Below are 22,900 nucleotides of genomic sequence, written 5' to 3' on the forward strand. Positions count from 1 at the left end.
GTAGGGAGCTGGGCTGGCATGGTCCAAGACCACACAGAACTTAGCTATTGATGAGGAAAGACTGAACACCTTTAAAAGATTGTTTTTTTTTTTTACAAAAGAAGTAGCAAGCAGATGTATACATTCGTGTGATGCAAAAAGAAAAAGGGGGAAATTTGGGTTCATGCACAAAATATAGATTAAATTTGTAATAATTTTGTTTGTTTGTTTACAAACTGCCTGCCATGCCAGTTAGTCTGTACAGTTTGTTTTTTGATACTTTTACACTGAGTTGTGCAGCAGAAAATGACCCACCACCACTAGTTACTTATGGCACAAATGATTCCCACCCCCTGTTCTTCAAAGGAATTATTCTCCATGCACTGAATGAGGTAAATAGGCATAAGTATAGACTAATAGATGCTCAAAACACAGTACCGTACCAAGTTTTGTGCTTTGCTGTTGAAGGGTTGCATACATAAATACTGCCTGACTGAGAAAACAATAAGCTGCATGTGTAAAATAAGAGATGCCAAACAGAGGTGCACTGTTTTCGTATGTGTATCTATTTGTGTACTGTGGCATGGATAATATGAACCAATAAAAGGGGGTATAAGTAGCCTATCAAAACTAAGTACACTTAAAGTTTAGCTATAAAAACTTGCTACAACTCTTATTTACTCCTTTTTTTGTCCTTGAAACTTGAAACTCGTCCTTGAAGCTAGTCTAACATGATTAATTTGAGTTTTTCAAATAAGCGCTCCTGTTCAGTGATTTGATGGCCAAGCTCGCCCCCTGGTGTAAATGTCTGGGAACTGCTGTGTAGCTGATTTGCATCAATTCTTAAATTCTAGACTTCATTGGTCCGTAGAACACAGGAAGCAGTAAACCGAATGAGGAAAGTGCTGAGGTACTTTTAGGTGAGTACTTTGCGGTATTTTTAAAAGCTTCTTTCATTACGTATTATTGGAAAGTCTTCGTTATTGTATTAGTCATGATTTGTAAGTATAAGGAAATGTTGTGTACTAATTATGAAACTTCAGAATACAGTTTAAGGCAAAATCCAACCATATGTGGGAATGAGTAAAACAAACAAAGAAACACAACAAACGGACATGATTTAATAAAGCAGTGTCGGAGTGAATATGGTACATTGTTGACATTATTTCCACAGCTGAAGTTAATCGAGGGCTTAGAGCCATAGAGGCGTAAGTGACATTTCACCAACGTTACAGGAAAGCCAAAACAAGAAATGACCATAGTTTGCTCTTAGTTTGTATACTCATTTTGTTTTTGTTTTTTTGTTTTTTTAAGCATTTCCTTTTTATAAATTTATGACACAATGCTTAAAGAAAAATAGTCTCGTCTTTGTCGTAAATGCACTTACGCCCTTTTGGCACCAACTTCTTGTGTGCATTTAGAGTTAAGTCTTTTTTTTTTTTTTTTTTGTTAAATAACTTTATTAATAATTTACTTCTGTAATTTTGACAGTAGATAGAGCACATCAAGAGCTTTCATTTTATATATATATATATATATATATATATATATATATATATATATATATATATATATATATATATATATATATATATATAAATTTTGACCAAGATGTGAGTTACGCCGCTATGGCTCCAAATCCGTTCTTCTTAGCAGTATCGATAGATTATATGATGTCTTATGTTACGAAAACATTTCGTGATCCCGTTACGTCGGCTGCTCTCTTTGCTTGCTTTCATCTTTCAAAACTGTGTATCGGTTTAAATTTTCACACTATACTATCTTGAGCTGCCACCAAAACGAACCCTTTCCTTTGCCGAAACCCGGGATCGAACCAGGGACCTTTAGATCTTCAGTCTAACGCTCTCCCAACTGAGCTATTTCGGCGATATAGCATAGTCCATATATTTTCCTGCCATATCGTTCAGAGGTATATGGAAGTGTCAAATGTGGATTGCGTGTGTATTTTATCCCGACAGCTGATAGATGAGACAGGCATGTGAAACTGTATACTATCTACTCTGGTAACGCTACAAGTCACCTGGGAACGAATGAGGAAACCGACCGATGCTTCCGAGCCATACGGAGCCATAGAGCAGCACGAAAAATAAAAAGCTCTATCAAAGGTTTAACAGAAACACAGTGAAAAGTTCACTAAAGAAAAAAATGACTAAAAAGTTTCAGCTAACGTTGCATTTCAACCATGTTCGATGGTCCAACGATTGGACACAAGATGGCGCCATTGTCGACCACAACATGCTGTTCACGTTAACAGGGTTTTTTTGTTGTTGTTTTGGGGTATATATTGGGTATGTATATATATATTTGTATTATTATTATAACTGCTGTGCTGTGGCTGTTCACTGTTGACGTCTGACCTGGAAAAAAGGGTCTCATAATGAGCTCTTCCCGCTCATTTTGTTGGTCTCATCACCATCGTTTGATGCAGCATCAATCTAGGCCTCTACTTCAATCAGTCCAAAGAGGTTTCTATTTACCTCACTTTGTTCAGCTGGGATGTGGTGGAATATGATATGAACTGAAGGCAAAAAAAAAAAAAAATGATGATGATGTTAAATTGCTACTTGTTGGTGTTAGCAGTTTTTACAGATGTGAAAAACACGCATGTTGATGAACTTTATGACTTTGAGTGCAGTGTATTTTAGAATATAATCCTGCCAGCATGCAGTTCAATAGCTGACATAGTACTGAATAACTTTCCTGTAATTTATGCTTCACAGACTTCTTTTCCCCATCGCTTCCAATGCTCCTTATACACATCTCAACAGCTGTTAATTACATTAACTCTTATTCACATTAAGGAAGACCTTTCAAAAAAACAATGTGATGCTTTGTCATAAAATTGTAGTCCAAAGCAATATTATAGGACCCCTTATGGCCAAAAGTGGTAGAAAACCATAAAACCTGCTAATCTTATCATTCTGCACTTCTCTTTTTTTCTAATGGTTTCTGCAGTGATGCAGTGCTGTCCCTTTATTAGTCATACAATGTCCCGATGCCAGTTTCTCTGCCTCCCGTCTCTTCTCTGTTTTCCCCCTAATCTCCCCTCAATTCTGCCTCTCATTCCCTCTCTCTCTCTCTCTCTAGATCTCTCTCTCCCATTTTTGTTCCTCTGTCATCCCTCAAGGTGACTTTCCTTCCTTCACAGACACTGCAGCTGTTCCTCGCTTTTGTTCTGGAAGGCCTGAGTGTGGATAAGAGATGAGAGAGATGCAGACCGGCGGAATAAAGGGAAGGAGAACCAAAGGAGAAAATGGGAGTGTGAAAGAGGAGGGGGGACTGATGAGATTATCAAGCAGGATGGAGGAATCTACAGTTTTGATTCACTGCTCAAATCAGTAAGGCAACAAGCACTGGCATACATGCAATGTGCGCGGACAAATTTGTTCTGGTAAAATGAAAAATGAAGTGTCAACATCAAGGGATTGAGCTGCCTTGACAGATGCTTACCTGAATAACAAGTTTCATCTTCATTAGCACTGGTGATTAGCACAGTTGTCACATCACAGTGATACATAGTGAGGGATCACTACAGTCAGCACTAAATGCTGCAAGTATCTGGGACGGAGTTTCTAAATTTAGGAATCAGAGAAACAGGGAGCGGAAACAGGAGCTGTCGAAAGGGAGGGACAACTGGAAAAAAAGAGAGATTTGTACAGTAGGGTCCAGAGAAAAAGGGATGGAGGAATTCCCAAGTTGTCCCGATGAATCCAAACAGTTCTCTGTTAAAACTGCAGATAATGGGCTGCAATTATGATAAAACCCGCTCACATTTTTCAACTTTTTTTTCTTTCATTTTTTTTTTAAAAAAAAGCTTTTGCTCATAATTAAAGTGATGGAATTGTCATATTTTAATCTTCCATTTACAGATCACATTCTTGTCAAATGTTAAATAGTCTTGGTATTTGAGGGAGATCACTTGAAATGAAGACCGTTTGACCTTCTCTGTAATAATTCTCAGTGATGATCAAGTCTGTTTGTAGTGAAAGTCTTCTTGGTTGCTCAGTTTGAAATCTGGTTAATTTCTGTGTGTTCTGTACTGCTTTGTGTTTACATTTTCTTCTATCCAGGTAGAAGGATTCCCTTTATCAAATATTATAAATGGACTATTACTTGGATGGTGCTTTTCTAAAATTTCTGAGCACTCAAAGCACTTTAGACTAAAAGCCGCATTTGCCCATTCTCACACATTCATTAAGCACTTTTTACCTATCATACTCACTCGTTGATGGAGGCATTAGGGACAGTTTAGGGTCATGCAAACTGCAGGAGAACCACTGACCTTCCGATTGGTAGACAACCTGCCCTACTTACTGAGCTATAACCCCTTTTAAAATGACTCCACACAGACATGTAGGAAATATCAATGTTATGGTTTTTCCTGTGTAACCAAATCGGCTGATTAGAAGAGTTCAGTATTTGAGTGCTGACAAAAATGAACACAGTGGACAGTGCGTATTGATTGACACAAATGGACTTAGATCACCTTTTTAATACAGATTCTCTTCTGCTCTATACAATAACACATATTATAAATCTTATACAATACTAATATTTCTCTATACACATCGTCATAAATGTACAGTACAGTGTACACACATACAGTATTAACACAAATTCACTTACATGTATCTTCTCTTTACAGTAACCTTCCTGCTCACCAAGAGTTTATCACAATGGCTGACTTTCTGTCCGGCAGATGATTGTGGCCAAAGTAAAAGATTTATTTATTTTGACTAAAACCTAACTCAGACTCTTTAGTATTTACATCCCTGAAAAATATACATGAATACACAAGAATTACCGCCTTCTGTCTGGCTCACAAATAGTGTAAAAGGGGTGAGAATGAAAGAGGAGATAGCCCAAAGCCCTCCGAAGGAGCACTCTAAGTCTTGAGTCCATACAAAGTTAAAAGTGTGGTCTATATACTTAGTAGACAGAAATTTTACCTACTGCAACACCCATAATACAACAGTTGATTGAGGGCTGGTTTATTGTTTTTCATTGTTTTTTTTATTTGTTTTTTTTTGTCCAGCAAGTCTGGGAATTCGACACGAAGCCCTGAGGAGAAAAAGAGACACCGATATTGTGTAACAAGTCCGGGACTCAATCCAGAGGCTGCCTGTCTCTGTGGTCATTCAAACTTTAGACCAAAAGCAGTGATTCTGCCATACAGAGCAACAAACAGCTAACACAAGGAGATGTCTCATGTCTGTGGTTGTTTCACCATTGTTTCACAGCAGGTTAACGAGCATGATGAACTTGAGAAACTACATTCATCATGCTCGTTAACCTGCTGTGACTTGAGAGCCTTTTAAATATTGAAGTTTTCACTAAAAATTGCCCTTTAATTACCACTTTAAAAGTGAAATGATCCTTTTTCAGCAGTATCTTCAGCAGTGGCCTACCATTTACACTTAGTGACAAATTCTCTGTATCATTTGCATTTATGTCCAGCAGCTTTTTTTTCTGTTAATCAGAGGATTAAATCCTTTTCTTTTCACATTTCCATTAAATATACATAGAAGGCCAAAAGGTCTATGTTCAAACTCTCTTTGTTCACATCCTGCGGGTCATTGCTTTGCTCATTTATTGCACATAATCACTGACACATGCACACATTTGTTCATTTACGCAACCACACATCTTTTGCAGTCACACGTGCATACTCGCAAACACTTATCATACAAATATTCTCCATAACCATGATCATTAAAGTTTATTTAAAATAAAAAAAAAACTCATGCCTTTTAATTTTTACTTGCACACATTATTCTAAAATAGGGTGCTTATTGAAAATCATATCTTTTTTTGCAGTTTCCTGGTTTAGTATGAGCCTGTAAACTTTGAATAATGCTTGCATTTATCTGCCTCTGATTCTCTATATGCAAACACTTTCACTCTAAGTTGAAACATTGTTGTAAACATACAGCAGGACAATCAGCACCATAAGAATACTAATAACTCAATTAAGGCATGAAAAAATAAAGGAAAGAAAGGGAAACAGAGACTTCCATTAATATTTTTTGTCACTGAGAATATCTGTGCAGGTAGATATTGGTGTGCTTTCACAGATAATGATTAAATATAGATAAGTGTGCAGGAAGTGTATGAGTGTGCGTGTATCTATCTGTGCATATGTACATGCACATGCAAGTTGAAAGTGCACGCAGGAGCAACATTGTACTGTATGTATTTGTGTTTATCTATCCTTTACCCTACATGTGGGGTGGACGCGAGTATTCATGGCTATGATGTCATAAAAATTTTTGACTAGTATTGCCACAGAGATACATTGGGCTAACGACGGCCTTTGAAAGGTGAGAAGAGAGCAGACTCTAATTAGAGCTCATGTGTCTCCTCATCTGCATGGACCAAGAGGCCGTGGAATTTCTCCTGACCTTTATAAGCTCGCTGGTTGTCAGTTTTCCTCATACCCCATGGATCATTACACTCCATCTATACAATCCATCTTGGTAAGATACATATAGTTCTTCAAATTCACACACTTACTCACACATCCACACTCTGAAGACCAGCCCTGAAGACCAGCCTCATTCCCGCACTGCCTCTGTGAGGCATCGATCAGTGCCATCACTGGCCTCCACGCGTGACTTGCGATTCTTTCTCTGGCCTCCTCCCTCCACCCAAGAGTTATGAATAACTGTCCCCCCACTTGGAGCCGGGTCCACTTGCAGAAGTGAAACGACCCTTTTCTTAACGCGTGTTTTGAGTGCACGGCGCAGTTTCTGCCTGGTGAAAGCGTAAAGCAGAGGATGAAAGATGGTGGTTCCATAAGCCATCGCCAAGAAGCACAGACGGAGCCGCACCAGGCTGTCGCTTGGACCCATACACAGGATTAAAACATTGACTGCAGACAGAGGAGCCCAGCAGCCAAGGAATGTGGATATGATGATTAGGGACATTTTTAGGACGCGACGTTGACGTTCCCGACGGTCCCTGTGCCTCCGCACTGCTCGCCGCAAAGCGATAATGGCAGAAACTGAGGCCTGTACACCCATGGAGGACGCAGGCAGAGGTGTGTTGGCGTGGGTCTGAGCTGAGGCTGAAGGTGGAGTTGGAGAAACAGGGGTAGCAGGTGTGGTTGCGATGGGGGTGGTCGCAGCAGTGCTGACAGTAGTGACTGTTGCTCCACTGTCAGACATTCCTTGGGGCATGGAGGAGAGTGGCGGGGGTGATGTCGGTGTAGGGGTGGGTGAGGGAACGAGGGAAGGATGGCTGAGGTTCTGGTTCTGGTTGGAGGACACTACCTCTGTAGGCAGGCTCAAGTCCTTCTTCCTCTGTCTCCTGCAGCGTATCCTGCAGGTGGAGTCCTTAGCACGTGTACTCCTCATCATGTGAGAGCCAATGCGGATATTGAGGGCCTGTAGGATCCGGGAGTATGTGAACAACATCACTGCCACTGCGATAAAGAAGCAGGGCACTTGGAGGAGCAAATGGTAATACATAGCCAAGCCTGTGTAATACCCCTGCCCTCCAACACAAAGCAATGTCCTGTTCTGCCATACTGGAGGCAGGTGTTGTGAAGGGGATGGTGGTGTAGTTGGGGGTAATAAGGAAGGTGACAGGGAGGAAAAAATGGTGGTCTGTCCAGTGACGAGCTGAGAGTCATTGCTCTGCCTATCCAGCTCCTCGTGTTCACCATCCTCAGCCCTTGATGAGAAGAAGTCCCCCTCAAGAAAAGGCAGGAAGAAAACAGCCAGCGACACAGCCCACACTGTTGCCAGGAGCAGCGCGGCACGTCTGGGGGTCAGCAGACGGCTGGCTGGACGCACTGAGATGTCGTATCGGTCCAAACTGATTACTAACACGTTGACTGCCGTAGCCACACTGGTGAACGTCACACAGGCCTCATGAAAGCAGCAAAGTGTGGCCAGGCTGCTAACTCCATTTTCATTCGGTGGTAGCAGGATCACAGCCACAGTGAGTGGCACACACAGCACGCAGACCAGTATGTCGAGCACATGGAGGTTGACTGTGACCAGGTTGCTGACTGAATCCACCAGATTGGACTGAGCACAGTAGAGCACAAGTACGGTCAGGTTGCTGCTAAAGCCTAACACAAGCTCCAGCATCAGCACAGTGGTCAGAGACACCTGGAATCCCAGAGGGTAGGGTGTGCTCCAGCCCTCCTCCACACCCACTTCACCCCCTCCATCCAGCAGGCCTACCCCCTGGCCATCACTGGTCTCCAGGAGGTCACGATAGCCTTCGGTCTCCATTGACGCCACAGCAGTCCTTTACACATAGCAACAGATGCCGCCGTACCTGATCATGTTCTGTTCCCTTTTCCTCTGGCTCAAATTGAGACAGCGATGGAGGAGCTGTGGTTGTATCTATGAAAAATAAGAGCAGAGACATGTAAGAGAAAAGAAAGAGAAAGAGAGACAGGGGACAGAGAATGATCAAGCAGTTCAGCAGTCAGTTTACTCAAAAATAACGCTGCACAACAAGTACAAGTCAAACTTGTCAAATTTCACAAGTCAAGGGAAGCTACACGCTGAAGCTATGAGGGAGGTGAAAGTGATCTTGGCAGTTGAGTGGAGTCATGGGGTGCAGTTCAAGCTGCTGCTGATGACCCGTGATGTCTCGCTGGCCTCAACAGTGAAACAACAACATGCAGACAGTGGTAACAGTTCAGAGAGGATGTGAGCAGGATGTGTCTTGGGGTATATGTGATGGTCTGAATGAGACAAAGTATCCCTGAACTATATAGATTTTAACAGACTAGTGTGGACGTGTTTTTTATGGTACGCCTATAATCCACATACTATGCAGAATTCAAAGGAAAAACCATTCCTTCATAAACATGAGTGGGTGGATGTTTGATTCATTCTTATGCAACATACATTATGTGGGTCAGAAATGAAAGCTTGTGGGATAAAGAATGTGGAGATAAACAGGAATAAACCAGCACACCTGTACTGTCAAGGTGTTAGAGACACTACATGTTGTGTGTAGCAGCTAGCTCTACAAGTACCTGTTCCAAAGTGACTCACAACCCACCTTGTGAAGTCACTACATACCTTTACAAATGCAATAAATACCAAGCTTCGTTGTTAAATCATCTTTCAATTTTTTTGTCTTTTTTTTTTTAACACAAGCTATATAAAATTGTCAGCTTTTGCTTTCAAGAGGAGAGGTGGCAGGAGCATTGGTAGCGAGCACTCTGCAGTGCATGTCAACATAGCAGGCAGCCAACTGAGGGTGGCAGCAGTTAATAGTTCTCACAGGGAAACATAACGAAGACGAATAGATCAATGATCCACAGACAGTGGCGCACAAACAATGCTATCAGAGAAAGACCAGCTCCCCTGGCATCCTCTCTCCACACCCCCTCTTTCTCCTTCTCCTTCCTACATCTTTCCCTTCCCTTTCTACTCTGTTGCTTTTCAGTTTCCTGGTTGACTGCTTTGCATGTACAGCATGTTATTCATGGCTGGTTGGATGCTCTTCTATGCATGAGAGGGAATCATACAATGTGATTAGGTCAAGAGAAGATGCCTTTGTGATTTGCTTTAAGGAATTAAAGTATTCCCTCAAGTTTCTGAATAAAGAAAAGCTACACGAGTCCTCAGTGGCAGTGCTGACCCCAGCTTTTGCTGTCTGTCTTTTCTTTGCCACAGGTTTTGTTCTCGCCCTCTTGTTTGCCCTTTTCCCTTTGTTTTATTTCTCATCCCCCCCTCCCATTTGTCATGTGGAAAGCACCTGCAGGCAGAACAGGACTCAATGTGGAACAGTGGTCTATCTTAATTCACTAATGGGTTTCATGGGGTTTGCGGTGGTGCCGGAACATTGATTTAAAGCATCATCGATCTGCCAATTTAACAAGCCTGAGGCGAGAGGCACATGAACACACTTCCTGTCACACCCTCCCAGCGGTACCTGTGGTCTCATTTTGATTTTGAGTGCCACATAAAACAGTTGTGAGTGAATGTGCTCAATTCCCATATTTTATAATTACTTTGACACAACGCAAAGTCTCATACATGGCTTAAGTAAGCAAAAGTAGTATTTCCCCTGCCTCAAAATAAAGAGTATAGAACTAGGAGTGGAAATTTGACTTTCACAGACATGTTTCAAACTCATCAAATGTCAATCATTTCACAGACATGATCAGAGTAATGAAAACTATTAAGTGGGCTCAAACCTTCTAATGTTATCAATATGTGTTTGTCTTTGATCAATACAGTGAACAACACACTGCTACAGAATGTCGTGGAGCTAACAAAGGAACATTTTGTGTTTGGCAGTCAATCGCGTACACCAATCACAGCAGCATCATGGTCAATATTGGGTTTCCCAGCATGTGAGTGTTGTTTAAGCACTATGGCAGGTCTTAAATCAATAAATTGTTCCCAAAAATGGTATACGTTAGAATGGTATAACACAACAGTCACCTGTCACCTAAACTGTATTATTCACAGACAATGTGACGATTAAAAAAAGAGAGTAGAATTACCCATGTTAATTTTCTAGTCACTGAGTCAGTCTCTCTCATCAAAAGTCAGACACAGTCATCATCTGTGTCTGTTAACTGTCCTGCCAGTAATTACAAGAGGATGATTGTGTAGTGGACCGACAACGAGCAGACGGGATAGATTTCAACAAGCGCAATTTATCCTTTTCTATGAGTAAGAAACAATGAACCACGACAAGTCCTGCGATAGAGGACACTTGGTACCAAGTGGTAAGAGTTCAAAAGGGACAGAGGCATTAGAGTAGAAAACATCAAAGTTAGCATGTGTTTGCTCCCAGCAAGACAAAATGTCAGACTTTATATGAGCAGCTGCGACTTTGACCTGCAGGCAGCAAAACTGACAATAACCTAGTTTTTACACGTTTGAGGGAAGAATAAAATGAAAGAAGACAGAGTAATGAACTTGGGAGGCAGTTTTTGTACTAGTCACAGGTGTTTCTGTCCTTTAGTGAGAACTGAAAACACACAGTTTCATTTAAGGCTGCTGATCCATCTTATACAAGTTGTGAGGAATCATCATCAGTTTATTTTATTTTATTTTTTTCTGTTTTGACATTTGTTTTGTTGTTCTAACGAGTGTCTAACAAGCGCAATCAGTCATAGTGTTTGGATGTAAAAAAAAAGCAGGTTGCTGGGTTGAGTGAGTTGTGGCAACAGAAAATGGCTGTAAACAAAGATGAAATTTTGCCAGCTTAAATTACATCACTACTGTGATTGCCAATTTAGACACAGAGAGAGAAAAGACAGGAAAAACAGGTAAAAAATGTAAGATTGCTGAACAGTTTAGAAAACTTAAAATTAAAAAAATAATAATAATATTTAAAAAAAGAGAAATAGATAAAAGAAATTGATTTTTTTTTCAGGTTAATGAGATTTTTTAATCCACTCCTAAACATTAACCTCTATCTTGTTATGTTTAAGATGTCTGTGTTGCATAGAAATCCCCTGAAGTTAGCATGCTAACCGCCAGAACAACAGACAGACATAGTTAGCAGGATGTCATCCGCTGGTTTCTGAAGCCGCGAGATGAACGTTTCTGCTGTCACCATAAATGCTACTTTCAGCTGCTCCCTACTCACGAGGGGTCGCCACAGAGAATAGCTGCGCAAATTTGATTTGGCAGAGATTTATGCTGGATGCCCTTCCTGGCGCAACCACAAAGGGATTTGTGTCTCCAGCTGGACTTAAGCCAGCAACCTTTTGATTGCCAAGTGAAAGCGTAAACCACTACACTATGGAGCCATCATGCCTGAGCCCATAAAGTCAGCAGGAAAGTGTTTACAGAGGTCAAGACAGAAACCCATTTTCCCGTCATAGGACTATAAGTGTTTTTGCAACCACAGCTGAGGATATCTGGGGGCCTTCAGAGAGAGCAGGCTGCAGTGCAGGTTTAAGGCACTTCTCCATTGGCTTCTTTTTTCTGCTCCGGAAGCTGTGTCCATACTTCATAGAGTTTATGGCCAGAGCATACCCGTGCACAATGCCACTTTGTACTTAAATATGGGACAATAAGTCAAGGTTGTGTCCACACTTTCCACAGTCCAGTGCGAGAGGAAGGAGAAGCAGTGCTGTCCAGATATTGTATTTTTCACATTTTTTCCACAGTCTATGATTCTAACCTTTTGGGCCATCACGTTGGAGGGCAGGCAGCAGATGAATGAACTAGTAAACGCAACAATGTTTGAAACACTTGGCAGGCGACTGTTTGAGAACAGAGTTAAAGAGAGAGGGCTGGCTGTCTCTGGTCTGTTTTTCCCCTAGCACCACTTGTCGCACTTATGCCTCCTCACACACCACTCACCATGTCCCCTCTCCCTGCCGTTGCGGTCAGGCGATCTGATCATGCTGTAGCATTGTCTGGCAACACAAACACCAGCTGTCCCAGTATTCATGTGCCATAGAAAGTAAAGTTTGGCTAAGAAACAAAAATAGCATTGCTTAGGTCCTGAAACTGACACCTTTAAGGCACGTACAAAATTTTACATCGCAAAAGAGTTTTGTCCTTAGTGTTGAATCAGGCAAATAAATGTGAAAAACAATTTTAAAGTTTAATGCAGCAACACTGTTGAGTTCTGCTGAATGCTAAATTGGTTTGGCCCCGTGGGTCCTCGCTTGTCAATCACCAGCAGAATTGACAATCATTTACTTAAAGCAAAATAAAGTGACTTGTTGGTTCAGCGTGGAACCACGGCTTTACAGATGTTTTCATCATATCTGGCACCTCATTTACTGTAGCTTATATGACTTCCTCCAAAACAATAAACTGTGTCCTACATTTCACAGCTTCCTGGGTCCTGCTGTCAGGGTTATTATAGGTGTTGGGCAGGAGATGACAAGCTGTCAAGCCTGTTTTCACATTATCACAGCATTACTAAAGCAGATCCTGTTAGTGGCAAAAGTTCAGTTTCCTCCTTTCTTTTCTAACTTTCCTCCTGCCTTGCGATTTTGCATTCACTCTGCACACACCTACAAACAAGCTATCCATGTATTTAATTTGTACTCCTGACAACAAGTTTGCTGCCAGAGGCTTAATTATTTCTTCCCAGCACAAAGACAAACAGTAGGCATGCTTGCGTCCCAGGCATCATCTAAAACAACATGGTGTGAGGTATTTCTTGCCATATTTCTTAGATACAGCACAACATTACTACGAGAAAGAGAGAGAGGAAAACAGAGCAGTGGCAAAGCAGATGAAAAAAAGTTTGTATATAAATAATTATAGCAACAGTACAATACGCTGTTCTGATTGAAGCCACTGGGGAGCTGACGAAAAGCACTTTGCAGAAGTTCGGAGTGCAGCAGTAACTCAATAGAAATTGAGATCAAATTCAGGTTCCAAGTTAATGGCACAACTCTTTGTCCCCTGTGTTTAGTCAACCACTGTTTTTATATTTTTACTGCTTTCTTTTCATTGAACATGACCACAAGACCCAACTTTGTAAAAAAAAAAAAGCAACAAAAAAGCTATAATGTCATTTCCATTATCCTACCTCAATTGGTAAAAGTCACTTGGCAGGGCACTTCAAAGCCAGTGCAACTCCCTGAAGATGAACAACACAACACACTCAAACAGATTTCCCATGCATGTCTGAAATGAAAAACAGTTTATTGTGTCATGGCCTCAGTCCATCGTGCTGCTGCGTGGCAGGGTATCTGCAGTACCTGCTGCTCATGAAAGTGCTGATCTGTGCCCAAGAACATGTTCCAATTTTCACCTCAGTCCCAGGCAATCTAGAAGTGACAGTGGTCAGTACATATGAGATTTGGGATAATGGGCTAGTTATGTAAAAAGCAGAAAGCTGTTTGTGCTCAAATTGCATATATCTGAGGGAGTAAGAAATACCTACAAGTGTTAGAAGGTAGAATCTAGTTTGTTGTTTTTGGATGATTTTTGAATCTAGGTACTGCTGTAAGTCGGAAAAATAAGACAAAAGTATAAAAAGTTAAATATGAAGAGGAAGGTTTACAGATCTGCAGCTCTTTCTGTGCAGTACTTTGATACTGTATTTATCCAAAAAGTCCTGTCGACTGGAGCACCCTGTCTTCTGGATTGTGTTATACAGTCGATTGATTTAAGTTAATCTACTTAGTCTGTCATGTTGCAAGAAGTTCTTTAGTACTCATGGTAGATTTTAGTATCTCTTGTTATTTTTTATTTTAATTTGTTTAAAACTCTTTAACTGTGAGTCTCTGCTTAAGGATGGAGATGGTCAGATTGTCAGTGTTCTTAAGTAAATGTCAATGTTCTTACCAAAAGCAATCAGAGAAAGGAAATGCTATAATATTAAGCCGTACCAAGAGAGCACTGTCTCTGAGTATAAAGATGGAAGTTGCATTGTACTGTGGCTTATTTAAGTTACTATCTACCATATGGAAAAATTGTTATCTTCTTCTTCTTTGATGGATTTTTCCTTGTAAAATGTCAGTACAAAATGGCGAGAAGAGAACAAAGGCTTTGTTCTTTGATTCTATGGGACTATCACCAAAAGTTGACATTTAGGGAAGAAAGGGAATCAGAAGGGAGAGTTATAGGACTTAAAGAGATAAAGAGGGGGAAAAAGAGGAAGCAAACAGGATGATGGTGGATGCAGCATGCTGACTCATGGTGTCTTAGGTATTCCTGATATCCACAGTGAGACAATCGATCAAAGGCTTAATTTTCCCATGTAATTCATCTAGCAGCGCTAAGGGCAAGCAGCCACCAGCTGGGCAGCAGCATCCCTGGCAGGCTCCCAGTAAAGCAGCCTGGACAGGCCAGCAGCACATCCAATTCAGTGAGAGCACCAACCTACCTAATGTGTTTCTGACCAGGACAGCTTTTGGAACTTCAGGAGAAATGCACACAACAACATAAATAGTGTATGCTTGTTACAGGTGGAAACACTCACCTGTAACTCAGCAAGTGTTAAAACCAACACTCCTTCTCCTTAAGTGAGGCCAAACAGCCATAAAAATTTCTAAATGGGTTATCATAAATCCTGTTAAGCTCACCAAAGACATACAAGCACACGATGCAGTCCGCAATGTATTACTAACTGCCACCCACTGCCAGCCCACGTCTCTGCTCACACTCCCTGCCCGTATGCACTCCACAGATACAGCGGAAGATGGATTGCTATCTGAGGTGAATGACATGTTGTGTGCTTAAGAAACTGCTGAATCCCAACCACACAAGTTGAGGAGAAAGGTATGGGGGTAGCAGGAGGTAAGATAAAAGCGGGAGGTAGGTGCAGTGAGGGAGTGATGGATAGGAGGGAGGCTTAGGGGTGTGCAGATGGATGCTGAGTTGTGTGCTTGCTGGAGGGGAAAGTCTGCTCCCCGCTCGCTACCACAATCCATTTCTCTTTTGAATAGTTGCACCATCACCCCCCTTCACCATCTATCTTACAACCAGCACATGGTTCTTTGCTTTTATACTCTACAATATCTTTGCGTAATCTCCTAAGACCTTCAGGACAGACTATTCTGTGATTTTTTAATATCAAACTAGCTTTATAATGCAAGAGTGCAAGTAGCCTCTCACGGATTGCACAAATTACATCAGAGACTGAAATAAAATAAAACTAGAATATCCAGACATTTTATATATGCTACATTATTTCTGATAGGCTGCTACCCGGACGTTAATAAAGAAGCTGTCCTAGGCAGGTCTGTGATCTATTAGTTCAGCTCTGTATAGAAATAAGACCCTGGTCCCTAAACAGCTCTGGTCCACAGGGTGTGACACATCGTTACCACCTGACAGCATGTTTGGTGGATTTAATTTGGCTCCACCGTTCATTAAAGACACTCCTCCATATCATCTATCCAGCTCTAAACCGCCAAGCCCATAATTTTGCTATTACACACACCACCCATCAATAAGCACTAATCAAGGCTGCTATGCAATCACAGCTCTTTAAAAGAAGAAAAGATTAAAATCAAGTGTGAGAGCTGGTCAAGGCATAAATAAAATATAATAACTATAACAATAACAATGATGAGAAGAAGGCTGTTCACTGCTACATGGTGACAGAATGGAAATGATTACCAATAATATAAGACAATGAAACAGGATAGATAAATACTCTACTATCTACTTCATTTCTTGTGTGCTCTAAAGTGATTGGGATTAGCAGTGTGTCCTTCCATGTTTCCATTTCAGCAACATTTTCTACCAGGAATAATGGGTTGTCTGAATGGAGTCATCACGCTGAAGTGCTGTGCCCAGCTCTCATGATTTATATTGTACTGGAGTGGAGTGAATAAATAGTCAAGTCACAGTGTGAGTTCTGCGGCCACTTTAATGACAGTCTCATAATGCCAATCCAGCACCTGTGTGATGACAGGCTTAGCGCTCCACTTATTTAGCAAGACGTAGCTTCAATCCATGTTATTTGTACATATCTATGTTGCCACACTAAACATATCAATTCATAAAGTCTCGGACAAACGTGAGCTTTGTATCCCAGGATGGTGGAATTGATTTACAGCTTCGTCCTTTATCTTAAAATAAAAGGTTGTTATGCTGACTTTAAAAACTGCATTACATTTGCTTGTCACATGAATTACTACATAAAGTGTGACAACGGTTATATCATGTCTGCTAACTCAGGAAGAAACCTCATGAAATTTTAAAAAAGTGTGATTAGATCATCAGGCTTTATGCTGACTGAGCGGTCATGCCACCCTGATCTCATCTGATCTTGGAAGCTAAGCAGGTTCAGGCCCAGCTAGTATTTGGATGGGAGACTGCCTGGGAATACCAGGTGCTGCAAGCTTAGAGGTGGCTGTAGCTCAGGAGGTAGAGCAGGTCACCCACTGATCAGAAGGTTGGTGGTTTGATCCTGTCTGCATGCCAAAGTATCCTCGGGCAAGATACCGAGTAGAAAGGTGCTTTATAATCACCAGTCCATTTAAATAGGAAAAAACTTGCTTTTGTGGTTTTATATCAGTGGTTCAAAAAAGGCACTTTGGGTCTAATTAAAGAGTCTGCTGAGTTGTCTTATGCTCTTTCATCAGCACTTGGATTTCCCAAACATTTGGAAGTTCAATACTGAATCTCTATTATTTTCTCTGGTAAAACATCCAATATTGTTTCAACGGAGTAAATCTTGACAAACGCATTTATTTAGTTTGCCCACTTAAGTTTTTCACACATTTCCTCCATCTGGAAAGATATCTCAAACAATCTTGCTAAATGACGCAGAATAAACAATGGCGTACATGTAAAGGAAAGCATCCCCAAACATCCAGTGAAGGCTTATCGTGAAAGATTTCAATCAACGATGCAATGATGGTGTGATTTTTGTAAACGTAAAGACAGCGAGTTGGATGGCGGCTCCTTTATTTTCTTTTCATTTGCCATATGGAGAGATAAAACCAATTTCACTGTGTTCTGTGTAGTTGTCTGCTAAACAAGCATATTTCTTCTTTTTAAATTTAATGTTCCTTAATGCTAAATCCTGACTGGGCTCAATTCATTGTACGTTAACACTGAATTTGTTTGGTTCTTTTAGGCTTAACAAATATGTTCTGAATGTTTCCCGGCAATTGCTGGCTCATTAGAATTGTATTGGTAGAAAACCATGAAACCATTTGTAGGAGCATGTATGGCTTTGCTCTCTGATCTGTGCATGAGTAGCTCTGTACAAACAAAACAGCAACCAAAGCATAACAACACTGCTCCACCGAACTACCAATAGTCAAAAACTCCAAAAAGGGTGTAAAAAAAGTGACCCAGTGAAACTGCGTGGCAGCAGCAGAGCTGTTATTTTATTTCATTTCATTAGGACAATTTTGCACCAATGTCGTGCACACAGTCAGCTTAAACTAAAGCTGACCTTGCTTTCAATCAGTTGGTACAGAGAGAGAAATCTCTCTATGTACTTTCTCTCTCTGCTCTTTGAAGCAGACTCACAGTCAGTGTCCACTCAGTGACTGAGCTTAGGAGAACTGAGGAGCAGTTCAAGAGGTCCAAAAGCTAAAAATGAAGTAGATATACATTTGAAAGCATTTCAGAGCAACCGGGTAAATCTAAATGACGATGAAGCTGTGTGCACCAGGTTAAAATGATTAAACTATCTCACTCTAGAAGGCAATTAAATCTCAATTAATGCCATTCATCTCCTGCAGACAGGACATCATTGGCCAAGACAGGAATGATTCACTGCAGGCATCTATACTGATGATAGGCAGAAGTCTAACCTGAGGAAGGGAACACAAACACACATACTCAAACACGTGCATTTGCAAGACCAAAGGAAAAAAAATCAGAGATTAATCATTTTCTACCACATGAAGGTTTCATAATATGAGGAGCAAGATACAGGCATACTAGTAAATACTTGTGATGTACATAACACATAATTTCTATATACACCTTCTGTCTAAATTGCTGTCAGCTTACAGCCAATATTATAGAGGTGTGACTAAAATAAAAATGCACATGACAATCATATGTATATATATCATGTAAACAAAACAAAACAAAAAAAACCCTGCAGTATTAGTATACAGATGGGTGGAATAATTCCATGTTGCCTCTGTCTCTCTCTTCTTGATAGTCTATTTACACATGCTCACTCCACTCTGCTTGTCTAATGATGTATTGTTCCATCCTCTCTCTATATTTGCTCTTCGTGTGTTGGGCTTCTACTATCATCCCCCTCATCTGCTTCACCTATCTGTTTCTCCGCACTCACACACATCAAGGAACACTGTTAGTGGGAAATTAGGTTTAGTGTGATTTTAATTTCACAATGTGACCACTGGTGCTCTGGAAAGAAGGAAGAGCAACCTCAGCCTTCAGTTATCACTCCATCTGCAGACAAGGAAGATAATGGCATTTATTAAGTTTTGAGTTTTCTTTGTTATACTATTCCCCAGGCTGCTTTTTAAAAATTTGTAAGTTGTAATCATTTTATGCATGAATGTGTGCATATTTATACTTAATGATCAAAAATAGCACAAAGTTTTGACAGCTTTTATCAATTACTCAGGTTAACCAAAAAAAGGATGTGGTCCATGCAGTGAAAATATTGCTCTAATTAGGAAGATACAAATATAGACACTGTTTGATTCCCTTAACTACAGATGTCCTTAATTACAGCTGCTTTGAAACCTTGCTGGAAGCTTGTACGGCGGTAAATGGGACTTTGAGTGACTGCATAGTGATTTTGCACGCATCCTTCAAAACATGTTAACTGCAAAAAAAAAAAAAAGGAAAAAAAAAAACATAACACTCTGTTTACATTTTCATTGAAAATTAAACTTTTGCAACACTTTTGTTGCAACACATTTGTTAAAAGACATTTACATTCCTTCAAAAGGCCCCCAAATCAGAGATCTTGTGCTGTTCTTTAATTATACTGTAAGTCTAACACAGTCCTTACATAACAAGTAAAATTATATAATAATACAATCAATTATGTTTAAAAAAGTTCCTGGAAATAGAGAAACTAGGAACTTATTATAGCAATGGAGCAGCTCTTACATAAATCTTGTGTACTCTTCTCACACTGATGTTGTCCTGCAGTACCCTCAACAAGGCTTTTAATCATCTCCACTTCAGTGTTGATATATAAATCAGCATGTCAGATTATAAGTACAGTACTCCATTTCTTGTTGCGCTAAAACAAATTATGACAGCTTTTCACCGTGCTGTGACATCTAGCTAGAGAGTGACACGCGTGGTGGCAAATTTCCCCCACCAGCAGCATCAAAGCTCCTCTATAAATACATACATAATCGCAAACACACAATGACCCATATGCAAAACAAACATACAAGCTGCTACTATATAAGAGTGAATGGAAGTGAAAAAAACACTGAAACAATTGCCCCTTTGGGACTCACAGTAGGGATTCTACATGGGAATGTGACAGAAACAAGCCTCTTAAATATGCACACATGCACAATAACAAGAAGGTTTTTCACTCGCAGTTTTCTGCATGTTTGTATTCACAAAACTCCTAACACATACTACTCAGCATGAAGCTATCTATATTATGCAACATATAGTTTAACAACGGAGAGAGTTATCCTTTAGAGTGTTACTGAAGGATATTACAAGACTTTTTTTTTTAAACTTTTGTGCCCTTTTTTCAAAGTGTTTTATTGTTATGTTGCAAATCAAGTTACCATATATGCATCTTTGTCCAAAAAAGGGTTAAATGTTGCCATGACTGATATGATTGTGTTACCATGGAGTACTCTTCTATCTCTTTTTAGCTGCATTCTCAACAATGCGTTGAGTTTATCTAAGTAAAACACCTTTTTATCTGTTTCTTTCCTGGTCAGACTTACCGAGAAAAAACAATGCCTTGGTATTTTAGGCTGAGCTGAGAGGAAATTTTAATTAGCTCACACCCTATTGTAGTATATGTTGGACTAGGTGTTACAAGTGATTACAATGAATATGAGATGTCAAAAGGTGTGTGAAAGTGGAATTCAATGCAATAATGCAGGAGAATAAGTGTGGAACGTTTGTCAATATGTGGGATCACAAAAGTATGTAAACAAAAAAGTTAATATTAACTCTTTATTCATATTAACATGTAAATATTACAGATTTTATTGAAGAAAAAGCTTTCTGCTGTGCACAAATACGATGCTGTGACGCAAACTATTTTGCTGGACTCTAGTGTTTCTTCATTTAAATCATAAAGATTTTTTTAATGCAAACAGGCAACAGCAGCACTGTGACTACTGGAAAATATGTTGCTTTGCAGGTGCAAAGTTGTTTAGCAGGGAGAAGCCTATAACAGAAGACCAGCGTACCAATGCGCTCCTATTTTATTTTATCTAATCATGGAGAGAGTGGTGGTTTAAACCGTCCTGCTCCTCACTCAAAGAGACAGACTGCGCGAAACTATCAAAAATAATAATGTAGGCCTTAAAACCATTGCTGTTTCCTCCGGGAAATTTAAGGTAGAACGGACACACGCCTAAGTCACACGCCATCACATTTAATTTTTTATTTTTTTGTATAAAAGCAAAACTATACTGCATAAACCATCCTGTAATTAATATCAATATTTTTCGTTGGCTTTGCTGAAGGGCAGCAGCATGGCCAAAAATATTATGCTATTAAGTGTATATGCATAAATGCAATATATGTAAATAAATGCAGGAAAGCCCTTTGAAATCATGGTATCAGTGGGATATAACAGTTCAAGACCAACTAAAAATGTTCACTGTGAAATAATTTTATCTACAACATTAAACGTCAAAACGTTAGTTTATGCACCGAGTCCTTGCTCTTAAAACGATCAAACGGTGCACCTTCACGTCAAGCGTGGCGCATGCATGTGGCTGAAGCATAACAATCACTGTGGGTCTCCGAAAGATGGGGGTCTTGGAGAATCAAAATTACCATCGGTCCCATAATCTTAAAAAGAAAAAAGAAAGATCAGCGCAGTGCTCCCCCCGCCCAAAATATGTTCAGATTTATTTTTACTCTTATACAAGTAACTTATGGTCCGTTACTGAACAGAATGATAAAGCCACCCAAAACCGTCACAAACTGCTGAATGATTGCTGCTCTAGTGATCAGTCACTTCATATCTGAAAATGAAAACAAGGGATTAAAAGGATCCCCTAATGTGCTGGTTTGACACTGGGGTGACTTGTTATTGTTGCCTTTAAGCTGCAATAATAAAACTGTCTTATCCCGCCATTGGAGACCCACCGTTTGTTTTAATTTGCAGAAGATACAGTATCCACTGGGCAGCCAAAATCAGTTCTAGCCAAATGAGACTTGGGATTTTTGCCTAAAATACTAGCAATTTAAAAGAAAAAATCAAGTCTAATTAGAAAAAGTGCCTTAGACAGATGTTAAACTTACCAGCTTGGTTAATGGGAATTCCCTTTACATCCTACTGCAGGTGTCGGTGCGCTGCGCTTTCTCGAGCACTGGACCCCCGATTCACTCCAGCGCTCTCCAGGACAGCCGGCTGTCAGCCAAAAACGTGACCAGAATAATTTGCCTCCGTTTTGTCATAAATATTACAGCGGGAGGGGGGGAAACCCTTCACGGCTGCAGATACTGGACGCAGCCAGTGGCTGCTGTGCGCTCACGAATAAGGTAAGATGACAGTGTCTTGGCGTTTTTCTTAGAATCTCCAATTCAACAAGGCGCGCTACACCTGTCCACTTTTATTCCACTGACTTGTACAGCATCCCACGCAAGGACCGGCCAAACGCATGATCATGCGCTAACCGCTCGCTGGAACGCAGTCGCCGCTCCATCCCAGCGACCAATACGGTGATCTGCAAAGCGGAGGGTGGAGGGAGGATGGAGAGGGGTTTTCGTTGGAAGGGGTGGAGACAGGGATGCAGGAGGAGCAGTGGGGGGCTGGGGTGTGCGTGTGTGTGATGGTAGCCTTTCACAAGGACGACCTGAAATTCCTCAAGGGTGAACGCTCTTCTGTAGTAATTCAGTGAGATTTCCCAGTCTCCTACCCTCCCTCTCCCAAACATTAGGCACACTTCACATGTCTCCCTCAGAGGAAAATGACTGGATATTTTCTTGACATGATAATATCACTGCCCCCCCCCCATCCTCTTCACCATTGTGAAGGAGGCTATTTGAGGGTCTGTCTGTCTTCGCTGCACTGGGGGGCTGTACAGTGAATGTCTGCCCAGCTCATGTCAGATTCAAATTTTTCACATGCATGCTGCTGGTGCTGCTGGTGGATGAGCTGGTTAAAGAACAGATTCATGAAGTTTGACACCATATATCACATGAGATTATCATCCATCGCAAGGTGCATCCTTCTATCTAGTGTACTCTAAACACTGTCATTAGCTCTGTGCAGGGATCAAGGTCACCGACTGTTAAATTTGTGACCTTGAGAACACAATAAATATAAGGTCCCTTGTCACTGCATTTCTTACGCAGGCGTTTGTTTCTGCAAG

The 22,900-nt window shown here is 40.6% G+C and overlaps 1 protein-coding gene and 1 non-coding gene across 3 annotated transcripts; both read right to left on the reverse strand.

Moving 5' to 3' along the window:
* Positions 1-1,793: 1,793 nt before the first annotated feature.
* trnaf-gaa (transfer RNA phenylalanine (anticodon GAA)) lies at positions 1,794-1,866 on the reverse strand. The gene has a single exon. It is a non-coding gene; the product is annotated as a tRNA-Phe (tRNA).
* A 2,637-nt stretch (positions 1,867-4,503) lies between these two features.
* Positions 4,504-22,271, reverse strand: LOC115779734 (G-protein coupled receptor 22). 2 transcript variants are annotated; one of them, XM_030728509.1, is made up of 2 exons: positions 21,828-22,271; positions 4,504-8,357 (listed from the first exon to the last, which is right to left on the reverse strand). In XM_030728509.1, the coding sequence occupies exon 2, from the start codon at positions 8,241-8,243 to the stop codon at positions 6,555-6,557; it is 1,689 nt and encodes a 562-aa protein (XP_030584369.1). In that variant the 5' UTR covers positions 8,244-8,357; positions 21,828-22,271; the 3' UTR covers positions 4,504-6,554. The 2 variants fall into 2 exon arrangements, 1 of the variants encoding a protein (XP_030584369.1); XR_004019931.1 differs by lacking the exon at positions 4,504-8,357 and adding an exon at positions 21,310-21,371.
* Between the last annotated feature and the right edge of the window lie 629 nt (positions 22,272-22,900).

Source organism: Archocentrus centrarchus, chromosome 5 (genome assembly GCF_007364275.1).
Source record: "Archocentrus centrarchus isolate MPI-CPG fArcCen1 chromosome 5, fArcCen1, whole genome shotgun sequence".
NCBI lineage: Eukaryota > Metazoa > Chordata > Actinopteri > Cichliformes > Cichlidae > Archocentrus > Archocentrus centrarchus.